Source organism: Thamnophis sirtalis, unplaced genomic scaffold, assembly GCF_051295495.1.
Source record: "Thamnophis sirtalis isolate CommonGarterSnake01/CBP01778 unplaced genomic scaffold, rThaSir2_p1.2 scaffold_2, whole genome shotgun sequence".
NCBI classification, from domain to species: Eukaryota; Metazoa; Chordata; class Lepidosauria; order Squamata; family Natricidae; genus Thamnophis; species Thamnophis sirtalis.
This window is the reverse complement of record NW_028261382.1, coordinates 12,890,744-12,902,057: the sequence shown is the minus strand read 5'-3', so window position 1 is coordinate 12,902,057 and position 11,314 is coordinate 12,890,744. Positions and strand designations below refer to the sequence as shown.

General features: G+C 40.0%; 1 protein-coding gene across 1 annotated transcript; it reads left to right on the top strand.

Annotated features, from left to right (window-relative positions):
* Positions 1-4,343: 4,343 nt before the first annotated feature.
* LOC106538940 (apoptosis-enhancing nuclease) lies at positions 4,344-10,834 on the top strand. Its single transcript, XM_087704299.1, has 4 exons — positions 4,344-4,384; positions 7,017-7,740; positions 8,731-8,931; positions 10,385-10,834. The coding sequence occupies exons 2-4, from the start codon at positions 7,018-7,020 to the stop codon at positions 10,586-10,588; spliced, it is 1,128 nt and encodes a 375-aa protein (XP_087560425.1). The 5' UTR covers positions 4,344-4,384; position 7,017; the 3' UTR covers positions 10,589-10,834.
* The last annotated feature ends 480 nt before the right edge of the window (positions 10,835-11,314 follow it).

Genomic DNA, 11,314 nt, shown 5'->3' with positions numbered 1-11,314 from the left:
AAGAAAGATTGTAAAATGGTCGTAAAATTCACTCCACCGCTGTCTTGCTGAACAACATAAAGCTTTAGGTTCAATTGTGATCATTAGTCAAGAACTACCCATAGAGATAGTTCTATATAGGTGGTTAGGTAGGAAAAGGGTAGGAAAAAGGGACGTGGTGGCTCAGTGGCGAAGACGCTGAGCTTGTCAATCAGATAGGTCAGCAGTTCAGCGGTTTAAATCCCTAGTGCTGCGTAATGGAGTGAGCTCCCGTTACTTGTCCCAGATTCTGCCAACCTAACAGTTCAAAAGAACGTAGAAAATGCAAGTAGAAAAATAGGAACCACCTTTGGTGGGAAGGTAACAAGTGTTCCGTGCGCCTTCGGCATTTAATCATGCCAGCCGCATGACCATGGAGATGTCTTTGGACAGGGATGACTGTTCAGCTTTGAAATGGAGATGAGCACTGCCCCCTAGAGTCAGGAACGACTATCTCGTATGTGCGGGGGGAACCTTTACCTATCTATATATACGATAGCTTGCCATGGTTCTACAAAGTAAATGGAGAAGATGTCATGGGATTTCTAACGTCTCCTTTCTTATTGCTTCTCCCAGAGAGGAAGAGAAGCCACATCAACCAAGATTTTCTGAGCCAGGATCTGAAGTTGCTTAGTTTGATTTGGGGGTGGGGGGAGGGGGGGTGGATTGGCAGGGAAGGAAGCAGACAGACTCCTGTAGTCTAAATTGGAAGTTGATAATGATCCAGTCAACAGTGAAGGAGACAGTTCCTCTGCTGGTCCTCCAATCAGTTTCCCCTTCGAAGGGGAGGCTGAAAGCTCTTTCTTTTCCTTTTGTGTGTTTCCTTGTCTTGTGTTTGTGTATTTTTCCCTTTTTCCGCAGACAGTGGCACCCACCAACTCTGCCTCTGTGGCCTGCCATTCAAACGCTGGCATGTAGGTGAGGCTTTATGCCAGCCACACACGGACGGAAACCTACAAACGGACCTCAGGAAAGGAATGAGACGCCGAGAAGACAGTTGGGAAGACTTCATACATGCAACTGCAGCCAATTTCCACTCCATGTGACACGGGGAAAGCTGCTAATGAAAGTTGCTCCCGCAAGAGACAGCCTGCTATGCGCTGTGTCCATACAGGCAAAACACAAAGAGCTGGGAAGGTAGGGTGACCAGATACCTTGAACAGGCAAAGGAGACAATTAAAAAAAGACAACAAAGGGGAGAGGGGAAAGACACACTATTTACCTTTCCTGGCATCTTATCTACCACAAAAAAATGGCACCAAAAACCTGCAAGGAAACGTAGCTAAACCTACATGTATATGAAATTACCTTTTTTCCAGCATCAAAAAAACTGCTTTTTAAAAAAAAAATGTTTTATTGGCTTTTTTTATTTTTGAACATAAAACATCAATATATGAACAGTGTGGTCTCTGGATAGCACTCCTATTAATTCAAATAGCAACAGTCAATTGTTACATTAATCAAACTTGTATAACCCTAATATTAATTTACTTGATAGTTTTAGTTATTCACTCTTTCCATGTTCCATTCTAATATCAATAATCTTCTTAAATATGCGTAGTTAATACCATCTTTCAGTCTCTCATCTTCCATCTAGTTATTACTTATATTCAATTTATATAGATATTATAACTGCTTAAATTCGCTCTAATTCTTACTTCTACCTCTGCTTTTTCAATCGCAATGTTTTTCTAACCCGTCTTTACTTTCAAGAACATACATCAGCAATAATAGAGAATCCACAAAGGCACACTTTTCAGACTCTGCTGTAGAAGCCTACAATGAGAGTTGGAATCTACAGTTTATAGCAATCTGAGATTTCAAAGAGGCAGATAGAAGCTGATTGCTGGAATCAGAAAATACATTAACTACGTTAATCTAGATCTAATTGGGACAATCAGAGGAAAGTAGGCGGTGGCAATTTACAAGACTGCAATACAGGTAGTCCTCAACTTACGACAAGTGAGCCCAAAGTTTGTTTGTTGCTAAGTGAGACATGTGTTAAGTGAATTTTGCCCCATTTTACGACTTTTCTTGCCACATTTGTTAAGTGAATCCCTGCGGTTGTTACATTAGTAACACGGTTGTTAAGCGAATCTGGTTTTCCTATGGATTTTGTTTGTCGGAAGGTCGCAAAAGGGGATCATATAACCCCGGGACACCTCAATGGTCATAACTGTGAGTCGGTTGCCAAGCATTCGAATTTTGATCACACGACCATGGGGATGCTGCAATGGTCATAATGTGTGGAAAAACGGTCATATACTGTATCGCTTTTCTCAGTTCAGTCACTAAATGGACTGTTGTAAGTCAAGAACTATCTGAAAATATTTTGATCCTTCCATTTATGTACTCTTGGAAGTGGATATATGATTACTTTTACTTCAATATTATTACATAAAGGAAATGTAAAACACATTTTGCCCCATCAATACATGTCCTTTTTTTAAAACAGTTTATTTATATATTTTCACATTACATATATAAGTGCTTAGTTAACAGCGTATTGTCTGGATCTATTTGTTTTAATACAATAATACTTTTCCCACTCCTAACTTCTACCTCTGCTATCCAACCATTCATAAAACAACATAAAATTTCATATTCGAAAATACTCTGTATCTTCTTCTTTTAGGGTCAATCTGTCCATTTGTGCACAATCTAAATTTTTTTTAATTACATCATCCTCTGTATGTGTTTCCTCATTTTTCCAGCATTGGAAATACAATTCTTGCTGCTGTGAAGACATGTAATATTAAGTAAAGGTTCCCTTTATCATATTTTTCAGGTATTCTGCCTAGCAAAAATATTTCAGGCTTGAAGTCTTATGTGTTGTTTTAACATTTTCCCTAATCCTGTATACGTATTTTTGTGCAATATTTCTTTGCTTTCACACATGTCCACCACATGTGATCATATGTCCCCGGGGTCTGGTTACATTTCTAACACATGTCCTCTTGATTCTTTTCTTGGTACTCTTATGGGGCTTTGAAATGCTGTTCATGAAAACTTGGCGTGATTATTATTGTTGAGTGAAAACAATCCATTAAAAAAAAATCCCCAAGACGCTTAAAAAGCTGGACAATATTCAAGGCTCCGCTTGCTGGAGGACATAAAAGGAAAGACACATCCTTTTCCCCCCTAGGCGTCTGGTACAGTAATCCTATTAAAGGGCGAGTTTGCGTATGCATGCATCTGGGTGCGTAATGATGACAATGATGACAGAGGCACTAATGCTCTCCCATAACCACCTGCTATTCCCTCTCCCGCATTTCCTTGTAGTTTCTTTAGTTAGCACATCACAAGTTCATGTAGTTAACTGCATGATGCCACCAAAATGATGATGCTTAATTATTATTGTTGTTGTTATTACTATTATTATTATTTATTCTTTTCTTTTTGCAGTCATACAGCCCTATCCGGCGTCACAAAGCTGTGTGTGTGTGACAGAGAAATAGAGGGGGGGGAGATGGGGGGGAGAGAGAAAGAGATGGGAAGAGAGAGAGAGATATGTGAAGAGAGAGAAAAAGAGAAATGGGAAGAGAGAGATGGGGAAGAGAGAAAGAGATGGGAAGAGAGAGATATGTGAAGAGAGAGAGAAAGAGAAATGGGAAGAGAGAGATGGGGAAGAGAGAAAGAGATGGGAAGAGAGAGAGAAAGAGGTGGGAGAGAGATAGGAAGGGAGAGAGAGATGGGGAAAGAAAAAGAGATGGGGAGAGAGAAAGAGATGGGGGAGAGAGAGATGGGAAGAGAAAGAGAAATAGGGAGGGAGAAAGAGAGATGGGGAGAGAGAGATGGAAAGAGAGAAAGATGGGGAAGAGAGATGGGAAGAGAAAGAGAGAAAGAGAAATAGGGAGGGAGAAAGAGAGATGGAAAGAGAGAAAGATGGGGGAAAGAGAGAGATGGGAAGAGAAAGAGAGAAAGAGAAATAGGGAGGGAGAAAGAGAGATGGGGGGAGAGAGAGATGGAAAGAGAGAGAGATGGGGGAAAGAGAGATATGGGAAGAAAGAGAGAGATGCGGAGAGAGAAAGACAGAAGGGGAAGGGAGAAAGAGAGAGAGAGAGATGTTGCAGTCAAGAAAGGAAAAGCTGTAGGATGAAATGCACAACCGAGCTTTCCCCACCACCGATTCCAGATACAAGCCAGTCGCGTGTGAGCATGCGCAGGCAAGAGTCCTATGTTTTAAAAAAAAAAGTCCACGGGGGTGGGGACGAATTAGGAAGCAAATAAACCCCGCCTCTCTTTGCTAAAAGCAGCCAATCAAGTCGGAGGAGGCGTGGCCGACACGAGGGACCGGTCCGGATACGAGTAGTTTTTTTCCCCCTTCGCTTCCGGGAAAGACACGTGCGCAGCTGGCTGTAGCCGGGTAAGGCTAAGCGGGGGGCTGATTTTCGGGACGTGGGTGTGTGTGAAGAGAAGTTTCGAGAGGCAGAAATGGTTGAGGGTTTGGGGAACGTGTGGAAGTTGCCCTGGGGCTGTTGGGTAGGAAGGGCAGCCCTGGACTAAGGGAGGGGGAAAGACCCTGCAGGAAAGGCTGAGGCTTTAATTAGCTCTCTTTATATAGCAGGATCGGGAAAGCCCCTTTGTTCTATTGCTTTAAATAAGTCATAACGTGGTTTGGGTTGACTTGGGTTTAATCGTGGTCTGTAAATTCCACTGTAAAAGTAGTGGAACAACAAAAGACACTGGAAGTTTTTAAAAAGAGATTGGATAACCATTCGTCTGAAATGGGATAAGGTTTCCTGCCTGAGCAGGGGGTTGGACTAGAAGACCTCCGAGATCCCTTCCAATTCTGCTAGTCTAGTCCAGTCTAGTCCTTGGTCCATTCCATTAATTGTCCTAGTCTATTCTATTCCATTCCATTCCACTCCATTATTTATTCTATTACATTCCACTATTCTATTCTATTCCATTATTTATTCTATTCCATCCCACTATTTATTCTATTCTATTACATTCCATTAATTGTCCTATTCTATTCCATTCCACTCAGTCCATTCCACTCCATTCCATTATTTAATCAATTCCATTCTTTTTCTTTTTCTATTATTTCTAATTCTTATTCTATTCTGTTCGTGGGTGGTGGCCTAGGATTCTGGTCATAGGAGAAGGGTGATGAAAAGTGAGGTCTGGCTTGTACTCGGATGCCAAAGGCTGAAAGACTCTTGGAATGTTACTCTTTAAGATGTGTGGACTTCAGTTCTCAGAATTCCCCAACTGGAGGAATTGTATCTGGGAACGGAAGCCCACACATCTTAAAAGTTGCCAAGGGTGAGAAACACTTGACTCGACTGAAAAGTTCAAAGGTTGCAGAAGTTATCAAGGGCAAGGCTGTCTTCAATATTGCTTGGAACATACCATAGACACCTGGTACCAAAGTGGACTTCAGAGCAACTTTATCATGTGTAAATCTAGTCAGTTGTGTTTGCTCAGAAAACCACAATTAACGTTTGGCTTAAATTGTATGGAAGCACTACACATGGGTTTGTGGCAGCTCTGGGTGTAAAATGAAGCGTCCGATATCTACAAGTTATTTCTCCTGTCCCTTAAAAAAAGGTAACCGTATGTTTCTTTGTTGTTTACTAAACATGAAATGGAAGGAGGTCCAAAATTGCTAATGTACATTTTGGGCCTTAGGATGTTATAGCACTTAGACTTAATATACCGCTTCATAGTGTTTTACATCCCTCTCTAAGCGGTTTACATAGTCAGCATATTGCATATTCCAACAATCTCGGTCCTCATTTTACTAACCTCGGAAGAATGGAAGGCTGAATCAACCTTGAGCCGAACTTCTGGAGTGAGCAGTGAGTTAGCCTGCAGTACTCCATTCCAACCTCTGCACCCCCAGAACTCTAATTATATTGGTTTGTAACTTAACTTTGCACATTGAAGCCAAATTCTTGGTTATAAATCTCAAGAAGAGATTTTGATAGAACTTGTTTTGATCTCATACAGGATGTAGTTCTTGAGTGTGAATAGTTGCTTCTTTTTTTTCCTTTCTGATATTTTAAATGCAGTGTTTATCATGCATTAAGAGGCCATTTCTCTTAGGAGGTGGCAGTTGTCAGCGCCAACCAATTGGGCTTTTCCTGTGGAGTTTTCAGACTTACAGAGTATTTCTCTTGGGAGGTGCATTTATGTTATTTTCTGGTCGCTCCGAAAGCTGGAAAATTATTACTGTTCTCGTCACTATGGAGATTTTTGCTTATTTAAGGCTACCTAGTACTTGAATAAACCAATTTTCTGGAGTCTCATACTGCAGTGAATTATAAGCTAATTAAACAGAATATATTTGTTCTGCATAAACCCCAAAAGAATCCAAACTGACATTGACAGCTTATGATACTGTGGCTTTTAACAGGAAGGTCATTAATTGAAATGGTTAAATAAGTTGTATGAATAGTCAGGGCTTCCTAATGTTGATGCTTCATACCCAATAGAAAAGTTGAATAATGCCTTCCCATTTCAGGGTGGATTTGATTTAAATCCCTAATTTAAATCACAATTTAAATCACTAATGAAAAGGCTTGATTGAAATCAACTCGATTTAAATAATAATTTTTAAAGAGCAGCTGTCATCTCTGTCCCGCAGTGGCTGCTTCTCAGACCTACTGTGGACTCACCGACAGGCCTAACATTGCAGAACATACAGCCTCATGCTCCATAACTAAGCTCCGTTTCGTGTGGAATAAACTAAATTATTAATGTATCTTAAAAAGAAAGCTACCTTTAGACAGATTTTTTTAATAAAGCATTTTATTAAAATAAATTTGATAAAAATTAAAAAATGCAAGTTAGATTAATAAAAAATCAGATTTAAAGAAGAAAAATCATTTGTTTATTTATTTTTAAAATCATTGATTTTTATCCACCCTGTCCCATTTGCAGAAAAAATATCTTTTTATAATCCAATGCATTTCTTATTTTCAGACCAGGGGCTTCCCTCAATTCACATTATTAACTAGATGGTATCTTTTTTTGTTTTGTTTTGTTAGGATGTCCTCTAGCACCAAATTTGTGCCAGGGGCGATAAGCTCAACAGAGATCAAGCAGGTAGGTAGCTATGAGGTGATGACTGTTCCGATTGTCACCTCCCCCTATGCCGGAAGGGAACTTAGTGATCATCTCAATCCACTTTGTTGGGATGACAAAGCTGCCACTCAGGACAAAAAGAAAAGCCGGAAGCATCAACGCTACATGATGCGCAGAGCACTGGAGCAGAGTGGACACCTGGCAGCCAAGGAGAGGAATCTCGTTAGGACCACAGACGTCTCTGAAATGTATGGGATGCACTCATTGTCCTGGGAAAACGGAAGCCATCAGGTTCTGGAGAAGGATGTGAGGACAGCTCAGGAGGCTTCTTCCAGTTTTGGTGAAGCTGTTTCCATTTCATCTGAGGAACTAGCCAGCCAGCCTTCATCTTCCCAAGGTCTTGAGAACCTGCTAATCTCCCCCAGCATCTCAGGAAAAAGGACTAGTCCCCTCCTGCCTCAGAAGTCTGTGAAGCGTGTGGCCATTGACTGTGAGATGGTAGGCACGGGTCCTTCTGGAAAGATAAGCGAGCTGGCACGCTGTACGGTGGTGAGCTACGATGGTGATGTGATCTATGACAAATACATTCTCCCAGAACGTCCAATTGTAGATTACAGGACGCGCTGGAGTGGCATCACCTGGAAGCACATGAGAAAAGCAATTTATTTCAGGATTGCGCAGGGTGAGGTAAGCACAAGAGATTAATTTAGGCTTATCCATACAATGTGAGGGTTGAGAGAGGCAAAATAATAATTCAACCAGAATCTGCAAGGAACTGCAGAATGATAGGCAAGCAACAATACTTGTGTCCACAGTCATAGCACTGTAGAGATGGAAGGAGCTAGTTAAGCCCTGAATTCCAGTCCTCTGGCTAGTACAGGTATGTAAATTAGTACATCCTTGATTGATTGCCTGATCAGCTTCACTTGATTATGAGTGAAGTTGATCTCATCATTTCTGCTTGATCAATTCCCGTCCTTCACGTCACATCCATCCATCCACCCATCACTTCATTTTCCTTTTGTCCATTTTTAATGTGTCTCCAGGGAAGCAGTTAAAATTCAGAAGCTAGAGTGTTTTAAGTCCTCGTTGACCACTTTTGTTCAGTTTGTTTTTTTTTCCTTTTAAACCTTTTCATATCTCTACTCCTTAAAGACTATGCACTGCTGTATACCTAGAGAGTCCCGATTACTTTATTGATTTCTTCTTGTTCTCACTTGTTCTATTTTTTGTTCCATTTTTGTGGACACTCAGTTGAGTTGCAGGAAATTAGAAAACATGGTTTAAAATTTTTCCTTAAGTGATACTACAAATTTTCTACTTGTTTTTTTAAATAAAAATACCTAGATTAATTGGAAAAAAATAAAGGATGGATGAGATAGATAGATGATAGATAGATAGATAGATAGATAGATAGATAGATAGATAGATAAGATATGAAGATAGATATTGATAGAAGATGATATAGATGGATAGATGAATATTGACAGATGGATATTGATAGAAGATAAAAATGAAGATAGATGTTGATAGAAGATGATAGAGATAGATAGATGATAGATAGATATGACGATAGATATTGATAGAAGATGAGAGATCTTGATCTGCTTGTTTGAGCGATGTATAACTGTCCTTTCCTGAACACTCTGGCAAATTAACCTCTTTTTTCCTACGTAGATCATACAGATCTTGAAGGATAAAATAGTTGTGGGCCATGCTCTCCACAATGATTTCCAAGCCTTAAAATACTTTCCCCCTCGAGCCTGGAGGCGTGATACAAGCCAATGTCCTCTGCTGAAGAAGAAAATTGCATCAACTCTGAAACCAAGCATGTCTCTCAAGAACCTAGCTCATCAACTGCTACACAAAGATATACAGGTAACTTGCCATCTTTCATTTCCTCAAGAGCACTGAAAAGCAGAATTACCCTGCAAAGAAAACCCTAATATCATTCGGTTGCCTTACATCTGAAAGTTGCTAAGCGCACCTTGTCTAGGGTTATTTTGATGTGAGGTCGTTTCTGCAGTTCAAGGGATATTCCTTAAGATCCTTGAATATTCTATAGTGCCTCTTGGTTCCTAATGAACGTAATTACGTGCCGTGATTGCCCAATCATCTCTTGAGGATTTAGCAAAGTGTGTGTGTGTGTGTGCTCAAACTCATTGGCTGGGTGATAAGAGATTGTTTTATATGAGATAGATGGATGTATGAACAAGATAGATGGATGGATATAGATAGAGATGTGTGTCCGTGTGTGTGTAATATTTTATATATATATATATATATATATATATATATATATATATATATATATATATATATATATATATATATATATATAATGTTTTTTTTAATTTGTGCTGATAAATAAATAAAGGGAGACTAGTATTTATCAGCACAAATAAAAAAAACACAAATATAACAAAGGCAACAGTAAAAATATTGGGTTTCTGTCGTGATGGACTCTTGTGATGAGCCGATTGACAGATGATGGAAGCAGTTAGCTTCCTCCCATAATTGGGGCTTACCAGGGGTTGTGACACTAAATATGTATGTATGTATGTATGTATGTATGTATGTATGTATCAGGGTAATGATAATTTAATAGCTGACCAGCTGCTGAAAGGCTCTAAACCGAGATGATGACATGAGAATGAGTCAGCAGGGTTACTGCCACTTTAAGAAGCTGTATATATAGAAGGAAGACCATGTGAGGGCATTTGTCTCTCCTTGTGTATCTCTCTCCTCATGTTCTATCTGCATTGTGTTCCGGTGTAGAATTGTAGATTGATTGATTGCCTGGTATTTGCCTAATGTGTATGTGTGTATATATAAAGCTTGTATATAAACTACTATTTGAAAGACAAAATCTCTGTGCTGTATTTAGCTCCAGGATTGTCTCAAAATAGTGGTCATGTTGTGTGCACTCTGACATAGAGATAAATAAATAGAGAGATGGATGGATATAGATAGATCAGATAGGTAGGTAGGTAGGTAGGTAGGTAGGTAGGTAGGTAGGTAGGTAGATAGATAGATAGATAGATAGATAGATAGATAGATAGATAGATAGATAATTTATTTATCTATAATATAATATAGAATATATGTATATGATAGATAGATACATAGATAGATAGATGATAGATAGATAGATAGATAATATAAAGTCATCTCTTATCACCCAGTAGATTAATCGCTAGGACTAATTTTGCTTGAAAGCCTTATTTTTTCCAGTGCCCGTTGTCACTTCGAATGGTCAATAAACGGATGGTTCTAAATGGAGGATTTACTCGCAATGTTTTGTGCTTTGTTCTCCCCCCCCCCTCCCCAGGTTGGCAGACGCGGGCATTCATCTGTCGAAGATGCCCAGGCATCTATGGAACTTTACAGATTGGTAGAGTTTCAATGGGAGGAACTCCTGAATCCGAGTCACCCCATGGGCCCTTCAGCCGGCACCCCGGACGACGATGCCGATCACAGTTGCTACATGGATGATCAATACTGGCCCAAGGACCTTGATGTAGACTGCAAATGATGGTTCGGGTTTTAGGAAGTTGGTAAAGAAATTATGCCGCTGTTTTGAAGAGAGAGTCGGGATTCGTGTCTTCTGGTATCAATGAAGCAGCATTATTGACATCTGTTTTCCTCAATGAGTACATGCCAAAGAATAAAACTTCGAGCCCAAATTAACTTTTTCAGTTTTGAACCTTGGAAAGTGGTGCCTGAAGAACCTCTGGCCTTAAAGCCTTAGAAGTTTGAGCTAAAGAAGTTGACAACTTGAGCTGCGTTGAACCAGTCTATTCAGAACAGCCATTTCCTTTTTAGAAAACACCCTTTTCTATCCTTGTCTTGCTGCATGAATGAATGATGCAGGAGTAAATTGTTGAATCAGCCATTGGGGGGGGGGGGAAGCGAGGTGGGGGTGGTGGATCCTTTTCAAGCTTGACTAAATTTCTTTCCTTTTACTCCAGGCCTACTTTTAGATTTACTGTATTTTCGGAGTATAAGACGCACCAAGATTTTGAAGAGGCAAATTAAAAAAAAAGGTTTTGCACTCTGCAGACCTCCCAAAATCGGTCCGTTTTTTGTGAAAACGGGCCCGTTTTTCATCAAAAAAAGTTACATGCATAGCCTTTAGGAGGCTTCCAGAGTGCTCCTGGAGGCTGGGGAGGATAAAACAAGCAAAAAACAGCCGATTTTTCGCTCATTTCACTCAGGAGGTGGGGTTTTGGGAGGCCAAAAATGCTGTATTCAGTGTATA